Source organism: Tamandua tetradactyla, chromosome 9, assembly GCF_023851605.1.
Source record: "Tamandua tetradactyla isolate mTamTet1 chromosome 9, mTamTet1.pri, whole genome shotgun sequence".
NCBI classification, from domain to species: domain Eukaryota; kingdom Metazoa; phylum Chordata; class Mammalia; order Pilosa; family Myrmecophagidae; genus Tamandua; species Tamandua tetradactyla.
This window is the reverse complement of record NC_135335.1, coordinates 101,893,371-101,911,956: the sequence shown is the minus strand read 5'-3', so window position 1 is coordinate 101,911,956 and position 18,586 is coordinate 101,893,371. Positions and strand designations below refer to the sequence as shown.

The 18,586-nt window shown below is 36.3% G+C and overlaps 1 protein-coding gene and 1 non-coding gene across 5 annotated transcripts in view; one reads left to right on the top strand and one right to left on the bottom strand.

The window, feature by feature from the left end:
• Positions 1 to 18,586, top strand: part of PLPP1 (phospholipid phosphatase 1) — a 151,765-nt gene that overhangs the window by 41,089 nt on the left and 92,090 nt on the right. For 2 of the 4 annotated variants that reach the window (XM_077117155.1, XM_077117158.1), the window contains exon 2: positions 13,990 to 14,144. The exons of the other annotated variants lie outside the window; for them this stretch is intronic. In XM_077117155.1, coding sequence (XP_076973270.1) covers positions 13,990 to 14,144 — 155 coding nt within the window. The remainder of the gene's footprint in view (positions 1 to 13,989; positions 14,145 to 18,586) is intronic. 4 annotated transcript variants of the gene reach the window in all.
• On the bottom strand, positions 2,095 to 2,201 carry LOC143647419 (U6 spliceosomal RNA). Its single transcript, XR_013158046.1, has one exon. It is a non-coding gene; the product is annotated as a U6 spliceosomal RNA (small nuclear RNA).

The following is an 18,586-nucleotide window of genomic DNA, read 5'->3' as shown; positions in this document are numbered from 1 at the left end:
AGAAACTCTAGCAATCATATCTGGTATTCTTCCATGAATTCTCTTGCAATTTGAAACTAGTATGTACCCCAGGAAAGCCGTGTTTTAATCCTGATCCAATCTTGTGGGGGCAACAATTTCTCTTAACTCTGATTCAGCATTGTAGGGCAGAACTTTTGATTAGGTTATTTCCACAGAGAAGTGACGCACCAAATCGTGGGTGTAGCCTTTTGATTGATGGAGCTGTGACTCCACCCACTTAAGGTGGGTCTTGATTAGTTTGCTCAAGTCTTTTAAAAGAGGAGACATTCTGGAGAAACCTCAGATGAAGATGCTTGAAGAACAGTTGCTTCAGATCGGACAGAGACATGGATGTTTGGAGATACTTGGAATGCTGACAGAACAGATGCCTAGACCTGGGCGGAGCCCAGCACATGTTGCCATGTGCCTTGCCTACTCTTGAGATGCTAAGCAAGCCTGAACCCAGAGTCATGTCCTGGAGGAACTACGTGAAGGCCCACAGATGCTTAGGCAGGAAGCCACTGGCATCAGAAGCTGGATACAACAGAACCAGGAACAAGGACCCGCGGATGCTAGCCATGTGCTTTCTCAGCTGACAGAGGTTTTCCAGATAGCATCAGCTTTTGTTGAGTGAAGGTAACCTCTTGTGGTGCCTTAATTTGGACATTTTCATGGCCTTACAACTGTAAACTTATACTGTCCTAAATTCTCTTTTTAAAAAGCGATTCCTATTTCTGGTGTATTGTGTTCTGGCAGCATAACAAACTAAAACAAGTTCAAATATAAATAATTTCATATAGTAATTGGGACTTCATTTTTATTTTTCCAGCTTTTTGGTAGAAAATCTGAAGTCTAAATATGTCCCTGTATGAATACTATATACAGTAGTAATAAGTGCCTTATACTTACAGTTAAGTGCCTTAGCATGGTGGTGAGGTATAATAGGTGCTCAATGAATGTGTTTCCATTCTTCTTGGATGTATATAAGAAGGATCAGTAAAATGATTGTGTTTCTTTTAGGTAGTGAAACTTTAGGAACCCATAATAAATAGCCTCAAACAACCGTGGTATAAATCTTTTAATTGCAAAATAAACTTTTCTTGTAAGCATGTTCATGTTTTCTGATTCAAGTTTATAAATTGCTGTAGACTAGCAAGATTGCTATTTAAATGTAAGTTAAACTGCCTCAGTTTTTTTAGGAGCTTCCAGCAAGAATAGATATTTTTTACTGGTAAGAGACCACATTATGATTTATCCTTGTTTCTGAGAATGTGTAGTATATTATATGCTATAAAATTGTTTAATATGTGAAAATTTTTACATGGAAATTTTGGAACCAAGTTATAGATGTCTAACTCCTTTGAAGGTGTGTAGAATGGATGCTGAGATTGTAGGTCCAATGTTTCTGTTGGGTGTGGGAGTTTTGGAAGTATGTGCTTTGTGACCCAATTTTAGTTCTGACTTTCTAGTGATTCTAGAGCTGTACTCTTTATCCTCTCATTTGGAATTCTGCCCCTTCTGCTCTCCTTTAGGGAAGTTGTGGACCTCTGTTTTGGATGAATCAGTAATGAGGCTGGAAATGGGGCCCCAACTCCTTTTTTCATTGTGAGAAGAGTAAGGGGTAGTGCTGAGAGGCATGTTTCTGCAATAGCCATATGTGAAGCTTTGCTTGGAGATAATATGGAACAGTATAAAAATTGTCCTCAAGATTCCATGAGTTTTTAAATTATAAATTTGTTTTATCATTTAGCATGCATCTATTCAGACTAGTTATCTTTGTGATCCCAGTGGAAAACAAGCTTGAAAAATAATTGTTAGAATATGGAATTGGAGGTGCTCCCTCAGCATGTTCTTGTACTTCAGGTTATTTGCTTAGTGGCTTGTTTGTTTTGGTGGTTGTTTTTTTTTGTTTTGTTGTTTTGTTTTTGGCTTGTTTGTTTAACGTGAGCCTTTTTGGGAAAGAAATTACTTAAAACTTTAGGAACCAAATTTATGTTTATACAAAATTATTGTTTATGTGCCTCGAGGCTTTTACTTACTTTTTTGTTCCTTCCTTTACTCATTCATTCAACAAATATTTTTTTTCTTTTTTTTTTAAATATAGAATGCTTCACGAATTTGCATGTCATCCTTGCACAGGGACCATGCTAATCTTCTCTGTATCGTTCTAATTTGAGTATATGTGCTGCCGAAGACAGCACAACAAATACTTTTTGAAGTACTTACTGTTAACCAGATTGTGGAGGGAATGCCATGCGGTGATAATCTGCTCTGAGTTAAGGGGAAAATAGAAAATATATTCTGCAAAAACACTGAGGCTGAAGGGTTATGTGTTTGTGTATGTTTGAGAGACAGACGTGCATCTATATACCCATACACAGAGATGTGGTCCACAGCTCTATAGGAACTACTTCCTAAACATCTTTAGAATCTTTCTCTTCTTCCTATTCCCGCTGTTACTTCTTATCTATCTCCCATATGCACTAGTGTTTCTTGCCACTGGCTTTCCCATTTATTCTTCCATCACACTGCTTTTTCCTTTACCCAGTTCTTCCCACAGAGCACCCCCCCAACACCCCAACCAGAGTGTGGATTGAATTGTATGTTCCCTTGTTAATCACAGAATAAAGTCCAAACTTCTTAATAATGTATAGTCTTAATCTTCAATTTGCAAATAGTATCTTTTAAAAACATTTTTATTGAGAAATCTTCACACACATACAGTCCATACATGGTATACAATTAGTGGCTCATAATATCATCATATAGTTGTGTATTCATCACTATTGATCATTTTTAGAACATGCAAATAGGGTCTTTATTAAACTTGTCTTAAGTTACTCATTTTGAAAGAACTGTCTCTCCCTTGCTGAAACCGTGGCTGGCCTGAACTCCTCCTGCTTTCTGATTCTAGACATCTTCCATTTGCCCCTGTGGATCTCCTCTCCTTCATTCTCCTTCCTGCTCTCTGTGCCAGGAGTTTGACTTTGCCCTTTGGCTTCTAGTTGGGTTTGGATGCTGGGAAGCACTGGCAGAAGGAGAATGGAATAGTGGTATTTATTTTCCTGGCTCCCTCTTGTTGAATTATGTCTTGTTGGTCCTCTCAGAGGTCATAGTTTGTGTCAAGTGGCCCAATTTGTACCTTTTAGGCCTAGAGGTAGTAGTAGCAGCTTCAGGAGTTTGCATGACCTCTTTTTTTGTTGTTAATTTTTAAATTTTTTAAAAATACAACAACAAACACACAAATATTCTTAACATATCATTCTGTTCTACATATATAATCAGTAATTCACAATGTCATCACATAGTTGTATATTCAGCCTCATGATAATTTCTTAGAACATTTGCATCAATTCAGAAAAAGAAATAAAAACAAAACAGAAAAAAATTCATATATACCATATCCCTTACCCCTCCCTTTCATTGATCACTAGCATTTCAATCTACTAAATTTATTTTAACATTTGTTCCCCCTATTATTTATTTTTATTCCGTGTGTTTTACTCATCTATCGATAAGGTAGATAAAGGGAGCATCAGACACAAGGTTTTCACAGTCACACGGTCACATTGCAAAAGCTGTTTCACTATACAGTCATCTTCAAGAAACATGGCTACTAGAACACAGCTCTACATCTTCAGGCAGTTCTTTCCAACCTCTCCATTACATCTTGATTGACAAGGTGATATCTGTTTAATGCATAAGAATAACCTCCAGGATAACCTCTCGACTCTGTTTGGAATCTCTCAGCCATGGACACTTTATCTCATTTCGCTCTTCCCCCTTTTGGGCAAGAAGCTTTTCTCAATCGCTTGATGCTGAGTCCCAGCTCATTCTAGGATTTCAGTTCCACGTTGCCAGGAAGGTTCACACCACTAAGAGTCATGTCCCATGTAGAGAGGGCAGGGCAGTGAGTTTGTTTGTTGTGCTGGCTGAGAGAGAAAGTCCACATCTGAGCAACAAAAGAGGTTCTCTTGGGGGTAACTCTTAGGCCTAATTTTAAGTAGGCTTAACCTGTCCGTTGTAGGGTTAAGTTTCATATGAACAAACCCTAGGATTGGGGGCTCAGCCTATTGCTTTGATTGTCCCCACTGCTTGTGAGAATATCAAGAATTCTCCACTTGGGAAAGTTGAATTTTCCCCCTTTCTCACCATTCCCCCAAGGGGACTTTGCAAATACATTTTTATTCACTGTTTAAATCTCTCTGGGATTTATCGGGGCATCACTCTGGGCACACCTACAAAATCTTAGGCCCTACTCAAGGTTCCATGTACTTGTGGTCAGTTAAGCTGTCTACATAAGTTATATTAGGAACTGCGCTAGTCAAAATATAAAATTTTGTACCAAGTAAATATTTTTTGCTTTAGTCTCACATATAAGTTAAAATTTTAAAATATTAATTACCATCTGTTTTCAACACCTTGCAGTATTGACATTCCTTTGTTCTTCCTCATGCAAAAACATTTTAAAATTTGTACATTTAGTCACTAGCTTTATACACTCTAGGCATTCCTAGATTATACCACCTCGGTGTTTATTGTCTTTCTTTCTGCTTTCATTTGTTGCACCACCTCTTGACTCTGCTTACATCTTGTAAATTGTCCCTTTATTAAATTCTCCTTAAGTAATACTGTTTGAGGGTGCTGTTTCTTGCTACAATAGTGACTACTATGTTCTCCAAATCCTCTAAGCTTCGGTCATACTTTCAGTTACAGCGTGTTATATTCCTGTAGCACTTTTCCCCTCCCTTCTTTATTAAAATTTTTTTTGGTGAGATTTTTTTTTTTTACCTTCCTTCTTTTAGTCTTTTTTTTTTTTTTCCCCCAATTTTTCTTTCCTGGCATGGCTGCCACATAATAGGAACTGAAATATTTAAATGAATAAGGATAGAAAATTTTGAAGAGGATGGACACCTGAGTTTCCCTGTGGTATAGCATAATTATTTATTTAGATGTCTGAAACGAGAGCTTTTGTGAAAATAGGGAAAGGTAGGGGATACTAAAGTCACAGTAGTCATTTTAAGACTTCCAGATTTTTATTCCTCTTTTCAAAAAAGTAAAATTAGCACTTATTTTCTTTATCTCTTCCACAGATTAAAGATTAACATTGGTTTACTTCAGTATTTCTGTCTTTAAATTGCATTTTAGATTTATTTGTTATTCTATTAGAATTTTTTAACATCATGTCTTTGAGGAAATATATGCTATATGTAGAGGGAAGTATTTCAGTTATCTTGTAGTTGGCAGAGAATATAAGAAATGCAATATATATCTATATATCTATACATCTCTCCAGGCATTCCTTTAACTCTCTTTTTCAGCACATCTTAGAAGGGATGTACTAAGAGCAGCTATATACTAGCTATCAAATGTGTTTAGCAAGGCTGAAGTGAATGTGTGGTGCTGCCAGCCATGCACTAATAGGAAACAGATGGCAAACTGGATTAATTTGGGGAGGCTTATTCCCAAATATGTGGATAGAGTTTAGAAAATCAGCAATAGATGGTGTAGTATCCTGGGCTGGCAACAGAAGAAAATGGCATATTGCCCCTTAGACCTTAGGGTAAACTGAAGGAGTGGTTTCTGGAACCCCAAGATGGGAGCTATTTGTACAAGGCCACCTGGCAGGAGCTGTGACTCCAAGTAGAGGGTTAAAACCATGGTAAATTTTCAGGGCAGAAACCAGAGAAATAAATCCCTTGTCCCACATTCATTCTGCCCTTTGACTCCTGCCAATGTCTTTTGTCCCACATTGGCCAAACCTAACTGAAAAGCAGAGGGTGAGAGAGCGTATTATTGCAGTCTGTGAGTCAGTCTTCTGGGGCATAGTGCTGAGGGGCATGGAGTCCATCATAAGGATATCAGGGAGAGTAAAAACATTTTACTTTCTGTTGGTAACATATGCACATGAACTGTTGTGAGCCTATTACTATAATAAAGCTCACTGTAAGATTACTATAGAATTTTAAAAGTGAATTCTGTTGGCGGCTTAACAACGTGCACGTTTTAGATCGTCCTCCAGAACAACTACTAAATAACCAGAAACAGTACAGAACAGCTCCTGGGGCCACATCAGTGACCAAACACACAGTGTACCCCAGTCTGGACCAGCTGCACCCACTGCGAGCACCCCTCAAAACTGTGAGTTCCCAAAACTGTGGCGGCCAGCGCCCCTCCCCCACAGGCCGCTTCCCAGAGGGGAAAGGAAAGGACTTTACCAGCAGTAGGGACTGGGCACAATCAAACGCCAATTGTGGAACTAATTAACAAATTCTGACTACTAAAAATAGGCCCCCAGCTTAGGTGAACCCGATCAAAGCGGAGGTTGCTCATTTTTGCCCCGGCGCTAAGGGGGCAGGACTGACAGAAAAAGGGGGAAAAAAAAGAAGGAAACAGGTTTTTGTGGCTGTGTATCTACAAAGACTTGACTGCCTCTGGATACAGCGGCAGAACTTTTCAGGCTGCAACTGCCCCAGGCATAGGCAGAAGTGAGCTCTTTTGGGGGCTTATCTGGAGCTTGTGCCTTCCCCAGGGGAGGGGTGAAGCCCCATCCAGGTGGAATCCCTCCATCAAGGAATTCAGACACCAGGGCTTGGTAATTTGAAGCCATTAAAACCAGCCTACAACCTCTCCTCTGTCTCCACCACACCCCCAGCAGGGAGAGTCTGCCAAAGTTAAAGGTACTGCATCATCTTATGCTGGTGGGAACTGCAGTCAGACAAGTGCCACACACAGGGCAGGATAAGAAAAACAGAGTCCAGAGACTTCACAGGAAAGTCTTTCAACCTGCTGGGTCTCACCTTCAGGGAAAACCGATGCAGGTGACTCTTTCCTCCTGATAGGAGGCCAGTTTGGTCTGGGAAAGTCTGGCTGGGGTCTATAATATCTAAGTAGCCCCTCCTAAGCGTGTGTGTGGGGGAAGGCGCCACACAAGCAGGACAAGAAACAAGAAAAAAAGAACTGAAAAATTCTCCTCTGTTAAACAAAACTTAAGCTAAAGTTTAAGTTTAAAGCTTAAACTTAAACTTTATCTGAGCTTCAGATAAAGTTGAACGGAATGTCAAAGAACAGATAGACAACAAATTCATCCAGCAAGAAAACCCTAGATAAAAGAAGTGAAAGCAATCTCCAGAATAAACTAATTAAGGTAACTAAATGCCTAGATGCCAGCAAAAAAAACAGATCACACTAGGAAAATTGAAGATATGGCCCAGTCAAAGGAACAAACCAACAATTCAAATGACATACAGGAGCTGAAACAATTAATTCAGAATGTACAGACAGACATGGAAAACCTCATCAAAAACCAAATCAATGAATTGAGGGAGGATATAAAGAAGGCAAGGAAAGAACAAAAAGAAGAAACTGAAAGTCTGAAAAAACAAATCACAGAACTTATGGGAATGAAAGACACAGTAGAAGAGATGAAAAAAACAATGGAAACCTACAATGGTAGATTTCAAGAGACAGAACATAGGATTTCAAAACTGGAGGACAGAACATCTGAATCCAACAAGAAACAGAAACATAGGAAAAAAAAATGGAAAAATATGAGCAGGGACTCAGGGAATTGAAAGACAATATGAAGCACAGGAATATACGTGTTGTGGGTGTCCCAGAAGGAGAAGAGAAAGGAAAAGGAGGAGAAAAACTAATGGAGGAAATTATCACTGAAAATTTCCCAACTCTTATGAAAGACTTAAAATTATAGATCCAAGAAGTACAGTGTACCCCAAAGAGAATAGATCCAAATAGACATACTCCAAGACATTTAATAATCAGAATGTCAGAGGTCAAAGAGAAAGAGAGGACCTTGAAAGTAGCAAGAGAAAAGCAGTCCATCACATACAAGGGAAGCCCAATAAGACTATGCGCAGATCTCTCAGCAGAAACTATGGAGGCAAGAAGACAGTGGGATAATATATTTAAATTATTAAAAGAGAAAAACTGCCAACCAAGAGTTCTATATCCAGCAAAACTGTCCTTCAAAAATGAGGGAGAAATTAAAACATTTTCAGACAAAAAATCACTGAGAGAATTTGTGACCAAGAGACCAGCTCTTCAAGAAATACTAAAGGGAACACTAGAGACAGATACGAAGACAGAAGAGAGAGGTGTGGAGAAGAGTGTAGAAAGGAAGACTATGAGTAAAGATAAAAAGAAGGAAAATTAGATATGACATATAAAACCCAGAAGGCAAAATAGTAGAAGAAAGTACTACCCATACAGTAATAACACTGAATGTTAATGGATTAAACTCTCCAATCAAAAGACATAGTCTGGCAGAATGGATTAAAAAACAGGACCCATCTATATGCTGTCTCTACTCAGAGGACACGAGGCCAAGGACGCAAATGGACATTTACACACCAATGTTTATAACAGCATTATTAACAATTACCAAGAGATGGAAACAGCCAAAATGTCCATCAACAGACGGTTGACTAAACAAACTGTGACATTTACATAAGATGGAATATTATGAAGCTGTAAGACAGAATAAAATTATGAAGTATGTAACAACATTAATGGGCCTTAAGGACATTATGCTGAGTGTGATTAGCCGTAAGGACAAATACTGTATGGTCTCACTGATATGAATTGACGTTAGTGAATAAACTTGGTATATTTCCTTGGTAACAGAGACCATCAGGAGATAGAAATAGGGTAAGATATTGGGTAATTGGAGCTGAAGGGATACAGATTGTACAACAGGACTGAATATAAAAACTCAGATATGGACAGCACAATACTACCTAATTGTAAGGTAATTATGTTAAAACACTGAATGAACCTGCATGTGAGAATGATAGAGGGAGGAGGGCTGGGGACATAAATGAAATCAGAAAGAAAGATAGATGGTAAAGATCGAGATGGTATAATCTAGGAATGCCTAGAGTGTATAATAATAGTGAAATGTACAATGTACAAATTTTAAAAATGTTTTTGCATGAGGAAGAACAAAGGAATGTCATTATTGCAGGGTGCTGAAAATAGATGATACTTTAAAATGTCACCTTATGTGTGAGACTAAAGCAAATAATGTTTATTTGTTACAAAATTTAGATTTTGATTAGAGCATTTCCTAATATAACTCATGTAGATAGTTTGATTGAATGTCAGAAGTACTTGGAATCTCAGGTAGCATATGAGATTTTGTTGGTTTGTCCAGAGTGATGCCCTGATGAATCCCAGAGTGATTTTATCAGTGACTGGAAAAGTATTTGCAAGCCCCCTTTGGGAAATGGTGAGAGTGGGGAGAAATTCAACTTCCCCAAGTTGAATTCTTGATATTCTAACAAGCAGTGTGGACAACCAAAGCTATAGGCTGAGCCCCCAGTCTTGGGGTTTGCTCATATGAAACTTAACCCCAAAAAGGATAGGTCAAGTCTACTTAAAATTTAGGCCTAAGAGTCACCCCCAAGAGAGCCTCTTTTGTTGCTCAGATGTGGCCTCTCTCTCCAGCCAACATGACGAGCAGTCTCACCACTCTCCCCCTCTCTGCATGGGACATGACTCCCAGGGGTGTGGACCTTCCTGGCAACGTGGGACAGAGATCCTGGAATGAGCTGAGACTCGGCATCAAGGGTTGAGAAAAACCCTAGAATGAGCTGAGAATTAACATCAAGGGATTGAGAGAACCTTCTCGACCAAAGGGGGAAGAGTGAAATGAGACCAAGTGTCAATGGCTGAGAGATTCCAAACAGAGTTGAGAGGTTATCCTGGAGGTTATTCTTATGCATTAAGTAGATATCACCTTGTTGTTCAAGATGTTGTGGAGAGGCTGGAGGGAACTGCCTGAAAATGTAGAGCTGTGTTCCAGTAGCCATGTTTCTTGATGATGATTGAACAATGATATAGCTTTCACAATGAGACTCTGCGACTGTGAAAACCTTGTGTCTGATGCTTCTTTTAGCTACTGTATCAACAGAAGAGTAGAACATATGGAATAAAAATAAATAGGGGAAACAAATGTTAAAACAAATTTAGTTTGAAATGCTAGTGGTAAATGAAAGCGAGGGGTAAGGGGTATGCTATGTATAATCTTTTTTTTTCTTTGTTATCGTTTTATTTCTTTTTCTGTTGTCTTTTAATTTCTTTTTCTAAATCGATGTAAATGTTCTAAGAAATGATGAATATGCAACTATGTGATGATATTAAGAATTACTGATTGTATATGTAGAATGGAATGATATCTTAATGTTTTGTTTGTTAATTTTTTTAGTTAAAAAAAGTGAATTCTCTAAGGAAATTGAAATTAGGAGACAGATGCCCTATAATTATGATTAAGGGTTAAAAGTAGTATCTTTGTCCTTTAAATAGTAGAGAAAGAATCCATCTATCCTATGAAAGGGTTTATTTTGGGAAGAATCTTCTTTAGCATAGACTTTTAATCACTATCCTAAAAAATTACCATTGAAGATAATCTTTGTTGCAGACAAAGAATATTCCGTTGCTTTTTGGAATGGAGGTATCTGCTCACTCTTGGGAATCAGATATTGTATATGTGTCTATATGTGACAAATATGAGCAGTAGAGGAAATCGTTTAACATATTTAACTTGAGAAAGGGATTCATACTTAGATCATGACAAATCATTGAATCTCAGTATTGAAGTTTCTCTGTAAAGATGTTGTTGCATCAGCAGAGATGTGTAATGCATTCTCTCAGAGTAAGACATATCCTTGAGATCTTAGCGTTTGACCTAAGCTTTATATTTGATATGCTAAGCTACTTGCTTTGGCTTCTGTATTACAATATTGTATTTCTCTACTTTTCATTCTTTTGTTGAAAGAATGTTGAAAAAATGTTGTTCACTGTGCTGGGTGCAGGAGACATCATGGCAAATGAGACAGATGTAGCCCCTGCCCTCATGGAGCATATAGGACTCCATTCTTCCTCCCCCTCTTACAGTCTCTTTTCCTGACGTAACCATGGATATTGGACTTTAACTGATTGCTCTAGCTCTGCCAGTCTTGACTTTACGTTTTCTCTGAAAATATTTTATTCTCCTGGCTTAAGTTACTATATTTAAATGCCAATATTTTGCATACCTCTCTCAATTTCTGATTTTTTACCCTGAATTTTATTCAATTTTGTTTATTTAGTCTTTTCCATTGCCTCTTATTCAGAGGTAACTGTGTTGCCAGTGCTAAGAATGAAAGATGGTCTGCTCTCAAGTTTCTGAAAGACACATTAAAAAAGCAATTTAAAGTAGAGTGTGATAGCTGTAGATGTACAGGTGGCCATGAGACAAATAAGGGAGTGCCTGACTTAGACTTGAAGGAGAGATAAGAGGGTATGGTATCCCTAATAGAAGGCTGAGCATGTCAGAAGGCACCTAGGGTTTTTGAAAGCTTGATATGTTGAATCTACAGCAAATGGCTTAGTGTAATTGGAGTCTTGGGTGCATGGAGAAGAGTGGAAGATGAGGCTGAACATTTAGCAAGGTGCCTGGTCACCGCAGAGGTAATATTTTCAATAATAATTTTTTTTCTACCATAAACAGCTCTTCCTCCCAGCTTCACATTTGTTAGTGGCAGCATCATTCTCTCTACTACCAAACCCTGACGTGTCATCTTCAGGTCTGTCCCATCAATTCGAGTTACCAAGCTGTGTCATTTCTAAATTCAAAACATTCTTCTATGAATCCTTTTTTATTTTCACTATCAACACACTATCTATTACCTAAATACTGGATTTATTTTAAAGCTGCATTAAATGCTTCCCTTTCTTCTCTTTTTGTCTCTTTCTCCTCTTTTTGGGAAGTTAATTTCTAAAACCACTCATTTTATTATGTTGCTGACCCTGAGAGAGAACAGTGTTATTTTATTTCCTATAGAATAAGTCCTGTTTCTTAGACTGATATTTTAAACCCATAATCCTTTCTAATTGTAAAAGTCCCCAGTCTTTTTATTCCCATTTAAAACCGCAGAATTGCTGAGTTCAGAGAACACCTGCAAGAGAGATTTGGTTCCGTTAATGTTGAGTTTTGTTATTAATAAAACATTTATTTTATACTGAATGAGCTTTTGCAAAGTATAGGTTGCCCCTCTGCTCCAATCATATCTACCTTGCCACAGTTCTAACCTGTTCATCTAGCTGAATCACTTCCCTTCATGAGAGTCCTATATTAGTTTTGGCAAGATTCCTCATTTCTCTAAGTTTTAGTAACTATGTGAAAAGTGATGGCATTGATAGTACCTATTTCACAGGGTTGAGGTAAGGAATGAGTTAATCTATGTAGGCTAGTGCCTGGCATGTATGAGCATGCTATAGAGTGTTCTGTTCCTTGAAAACTCCTTGCTCATTCCCTCTGTGCTGCCGTTGATGTGATTCACACTCTTGCCTTTGCATTCCTCTACCACTAAATGCTCTCTGTGTGCTCCTTTTGTCTGTGATTTACCTGCTGTTTCAAGTTCACCTTGCCTCTTCTTTAATAGTCTTTTAACTACTACAGTTCGTGTTGACCTCTGAATTCTTAACAGCCTTTTTTTTTTGTTAACCATTTTAGTGATTAGTCCTATTTTCTGCCTTTTATGATCCTTATTTTTAAATTTACAAACAGTAAATTCACTCTTTTTGGTGCATTCTTTGAGTTTTGACAAATGCATAGGTTTGTGGAACTATCATCACAATCAGGGTATAGGACCATTTTATCATCCCCCAAAATCTATCTTGGTGTTTTAAACAAATTTCCTGAGTATACATTCTGTTTCTTGTAAGTACAATTTAGGCTTTCGAAGCTAGTATTTGTTTTATACCAGTTTGTCTCCCCTATGTATGGCTTATCCTAGTATTGAGTGAATAGATGCTTAAATGTTTGAATTGTATAAAACAAACCCTAAAAGAATGTTAAGATTTGAAAATAATAAGCTATTGATTTACTTAACTTCTTTGGTCTTTCAGGGTCATTTTATTAAGGTGAAAATTTTCAACTAAAAATTATTCCTATAGAACCTGTTTTGAAGCACTGCCAGGGATACTAAAAACCATTTTTTACTTGCCTTTGGAAAGCAAAGGGCTTGTTCCTTTCTGTTTTTATTATCAAATGCACTCATGGTTTCTATTACTTTTTACCCTTTGAATTCTAATGTGCCCATGGCAAACTCTGGGATCTGTCCTGTAACTACTTGTTGAAGAGTGTTTTGAAAACTATTACTTTTTAAATTTCTTTGCTTTGTATATATGTTATACTATACAATAAAAAAAGTTAAAAAAAATAAAATAATAGGGAGATATAGGGTAAATTATTATATAAAATAAATTGGGTAGGTAGAAATACTAGTGGTCAGTGAGAGGGAGCAGTAGGGGGTATGGGATATATGAGTTTTTTCTTTTATTTCTTTTCCTGGAGTGATGCAAATGTTCCAGAAAATGATCATCGTGTTGAATACACAACTATGTGATGATATTGTGAGCCATTTATCATACATCATGTATGGAATATATATGTGTGAAGATTTATCGATAAAAATATATATTTTTAAAATAAAAAAAAATTCTAATGTGAACAAACTTAGTACATCTTTCTTCTCCTGAATTACATTTGGATATTATGATATGATTGTTAAATGTGTTTATTGAATTTTTCCTTTCTTACCTAAACATATTTAGGATACTGAGCAATTCAGTTAAAAATGAGTTAGTTACAAAATGTAAAATATAAAACCTTCCTACTTTCTCAGCTTTATTTTTTCATGGGCCAAATTTGCTCTCTTCCCCAGGGGTTTCTTTTGTGGATTGTCCCTAAAATCAGAGGTCAACACAAGTAAGATAATTTATGTTTTGATGTAAAGGCAGTGTTGATGTGGACAAGAAAATGTTGCATGGTTTCTTGATTCTTCACACTTGAGTATTATGGGGTATTGATCCTTTAGCATAAAGGGAAAAATAAGGCTAAGATTTGCATCCCATTCAGTAGACTTTACTCCCTAACAAAGTTAAATGAATTTAACCATGTATGTCTTTTTTTCCCTTCCCCAACAGCTTCCATGCCTATGGCTGTTCTAAATTTGGGCCAAATATATCCATTTCAGAGAGGCTTTTTCTGTAAAGACAACAGCATCCAGTATCCGTACCATGACAGTACCGTCACATCTACTGTCCTCACCATAGTGGGGGTTGGCTTACCCATTTCCTCTGTAAGTAAATTAATTAGTAGGTAGTGATAATTTTGTTATGTTAGAGGTTGATTGAAGTGAAGAAGTTGGGGTGTGGGTTAATCCACAGAACTGTCTTCGCCAGTGTTGATGTGGTGAATGATTGCTTTAGGCATATACCCACTGTTTTAATCTGGGACAGTGTTTTTCCAATTAAAGGGGGATGTTACTCAAAACAGCTTGATTATCATCATTAGAGATTATTTTGGAGTGGAAGGCTTCATTTTAAGTAATTTGGATCAACTTGTCTCAGTTTGCAAATGAAGAAAGTTAGACCCAGGTACTTGCTTAAGCCCCTGAATAAGCTATTTTATGGCAGAGCTGAAACTAAGATGTTTGTTTTATCATTTTATTAAATGAGAAGTTAAACTCTTAATAAAATGGCCTTTTATTTGGAGAAAACAAAAATCTCAGCAGAAGGGTGCAGAGAGAGTTTGGTGGCAGAATGCCTATCTATCTGCTATGGGGGAAACCCAGGTCTGATTCCAGGCCCTTGTCCCTACCCCTCCACCCCTCAAAAAAAAAACCTCAGCATAAAGAATATAAATACATAGGCAAAATAAAATCTCAGAATATATCAAAATGGTACTACTATTTTTAGGCAGCTGTGCTATCTTTTAGGTAATTAATCAGATTGTAGGGTAATAATGGTTTCATATTTTACAAAGTTGGAAACTTTCCTTCCAGGTTGAGATTTACAAACTGGTTTATGGTTGGCACTTGGAATGTTGTACCTACTTTCTTTGTCCTCTGCTCTGATTCCTGAACCAGGCCCTTTGTCTTTGTATGTGACCTGACTTAATAGAAATAGAAGGGAAGGGGCAGAACAAAGATATACCTCTTTAGTGTCCTGGAGGTATATAGCAGGTCATGCCATATTTTTCGTTTGACCACCTCACTGCTGTCAGTTGGCTTACCCAGATCCTTGACTTAAAAAATTTTAGTGTCTCACTAAACTCAGCAGCCTTGTACCATAGTAGGGCTGGCTACCTTTTCTTTATGTATTCTGAAAGAATTTGTATTCCCTAAATTGACTAATAATAATAATCTAGTTGCCATTTCATATCTGACTTCATTTTGTCTTTTTGACTAGTAGGTTTCTGTTTTTGATTGTAGGAGCACATCATTCTGAAAGTAAAGGGGACTTGAATTTTACTATGTTCCAAAATATATTAAGTATTTGTATGTATCTAATTTGATTATAATCACTTTTATCAGAGTAAAACGGGAGAAAAATCAGGGATTTAGTTTAAGGAAATATATAATTTTTTCTGAGAAGTAAATTCCACCGTTAATTGGTAACTTCTGTTTTAACCATCAAGCTTGTGAAATAGTATGCACGAAAGCATACAGCACTGTTGCTTAAATGATAATAGACAGTGTTACTGTACTTCTACAAAGTACAGTGTATTTGTTGTAGCTGTTATTTTGACCAACTGATGGGAGATGAAGTCTTTTTTTTTTTTAAACTGCCCCTGTATTTGAGTAGATAATTGCTTGAGGATCAGGAAGCTACTTTTAGTTATGTGACTTTGAACATTTCATTTTTTCTTTGAAAGTTCAATTATAAAAATATTTATGAATTAAAAATTTTTATTATAAAGTAAAAAGGAAAGAGTCACCCTTTTTCTACTATTTGAAGACAACTGCTGTTAACGTTTAAATCTTATTTCCTTTAGTTTGACAATTTTTAAGGTCATTGTGAGCACATTGTAAATTCAGTTTTGTGCTTTTATTACTTATCTTTATAACAAATATTTTTGATCTATTATAAATAACAAGCAACTTAAATTAGGGCAATAAAGCTAATTTTTTTCAAAGTAGTAGAAAAAGACTTGGTGTGAATCATTACATTCTTATGTGTAATTTACATGAGGTTGTATTGGAGAGAGAATTGTCAAGAAAGATTTTTACAAACTTATTTTAATAATAAAAGAAGTAGTATTTGACCAGTTCCAGGACCTTAAAGGTGTCTGATGGTTTGTGAACTAACATGAAGGGATTCTTGCAAATCCTTTGAATAGGTTTGTTTGTTTCTTTTTTTTAATAGCTTCTATGTAACCTCATTTGTGGAATTTATTTTGTATAGAGTGAATTTTTAATGTTTATGTAACAATTATATGTATGTGTATTTACATACACATATATATACATGCTTCATAATTTGAAAATGAATAGTATGGTTTTAGGTGGTAGAAAATCTAGATTTAAAAAAAATATTTTTACAACCTCATGCCCATATTTTTTCTCATGAATTCTGTATTGTTTCTTCATTAGCCATCAGAAGAGATGCAACATTTAGAAAACAATAGATTTTTGTATTATTTGGCTTAAAGTTTCTTTTGTTTTTTTTATGATCTACTTTATATTTGACAACAAATTCCCCCCCCCTTTTTTTGCCTCGTGTAATTCTACCTTCTTCCTTAGCAATTCTTTATAAATCTACTTTTGTACATTTTACATTTCTAGAAAAAGGTGAAAGCTTGAATCTGTATGTAGACTTTCAGAGTAATAATAGATTTCAAATCATATGTTGCAGAGAATAAGTATTTATTTTCTGGGTTTAAAATTATAGTTTGGGAACAGAAAACTTTCTGTTTAATATAGATTATTTTAAATTGATGTAATACTGACCATGAGTAATTGCTTTTTTTAGGACTTGATTACTCTATTGTATAACCTTTTAGTAAAAATGTTTAGCCTAAAATAATAGTATAGCCAGTGCTTTTTTGTGGACAACTTACAAAACTCCTGGGAAGGCATAGTAAACCGACACTGTATCATTACAAACCAGTGTATGTGCAAAAGACTTCATTACTTTATATATAAAATACTCTTACAAATTAGTGAGGAACAGATGTGTACCCCTAATTAAAATGGGAAAGGAGGCATGAACAGACAGTTGCTCATGGAAGAAAAAAATTGGCAAGAAATATGAAAAAAAAGTTAACTTTCTTAAGCAATAAAGAAGTTCATTTTAAAGCAACACTGAGAACACGATTTGGCCTGTCATGTTGCAAAGGTAAGAGCTTTCTCAGTTTTTCAAGTGTAGAAAACAAGTACTCTTATACATAAAGCTAGTAGGGGTATAAATTGGTATTAAAAGGAATATATCATTCACCCAGAAATTATATTTCAAGCATATGATGAGTTTCATGCAGAGAATGTTACAAAAATGTTCATTAAATGTTATTTTTATAGTACAAAATTGGAAACTAATAAAATATTCAGCTTTAGAGGACTGGTTATATTATGATTTCTCCCAATGATGAAATATTAGGGTATTCATCTATTTCATAATTTTTATGGTATTTATTGATATGGAAAGATTTTATAATATACTCATTGGGGTCTGGTGGCAGAGGTTAATATTGTATTCTTAGAATAGTGGAATTATTGGTATGTGAGATTAATTTCATCTTATCTCTTTCTGTTTTTTTTCCTCCCTTGAACACAAAGAAGGAAGCCTATTTTTAATTAAAAAAGAGAGAAATTATCCCATTTTCATTTTGATACACCTGAAGTTTTTGTCTTAAATAAATATCTATTTTCATGTACCCTAGAAGCTTTGTTTTCTGTGTTTGGTTTTGTCTCCAAGAAAGCACCAAAAGAAAGGATTCAAATAATGATATTTTGAGAATGTACACTAAATTAAAACCCCACTCTTTGCCTTGGCACTCAGCTTTGTGACTGTAGAAGCGATGGGTTGTCTGTGGACCTAGGTGTATCTACAGGTAGGCATTAACTTCTTGAAGGTAGAGATTTTGTGTCGTATGACTTTGCATCTTCTACTCTGTAGACATCATCCCTTGAATGCAGTTACGCACTCAGATGTTGGTTGATATAATTTAATTTTGAAAAGCTTTAGAAACGTGGAACATGACTCCCAGGGATGAGTCTGACCCGAGCACCATGGTATTTACAATACCTTCCTGACCAAAAGGGGGAAAAGAAACGTAACAAAATAAGGTATTGGTGGCTGAGAGAGTTCAAATAGAGTCTACTGTTCCGGAGGCTACTCTTATGTAAGCATCAGTTAGATATTGCTGATTGCTGTGATTTGCCAAACCCTAACCAACACCATTCCTGTTAACCCTAAAGATCACCTAGGGTTCTGTCTGAGAAACTTAAGTTTTATGTACTAAGATTGCTTTCCAGAAACCTACAATCTCTAGATGGTTCCTAGGCCAGAAACACAGAGGGGTCAACCTCTCCAAGAACATCAACTAGTTCCATCCTATTATCCTGTATTGTTGACATCCCTTTCGAACATGAAAAAGTTAGAATGAGCATAGCCCAAATATCCCTAAAAATTGGATCAAAAGAGAAGGAGGACTTAGAGAAGATCGATTTAACAAATAAGTATGACTGCTGAATCATTATATTGATATTTCTTTTAGTTTCCAGTGTCTTGAAACAGCTAG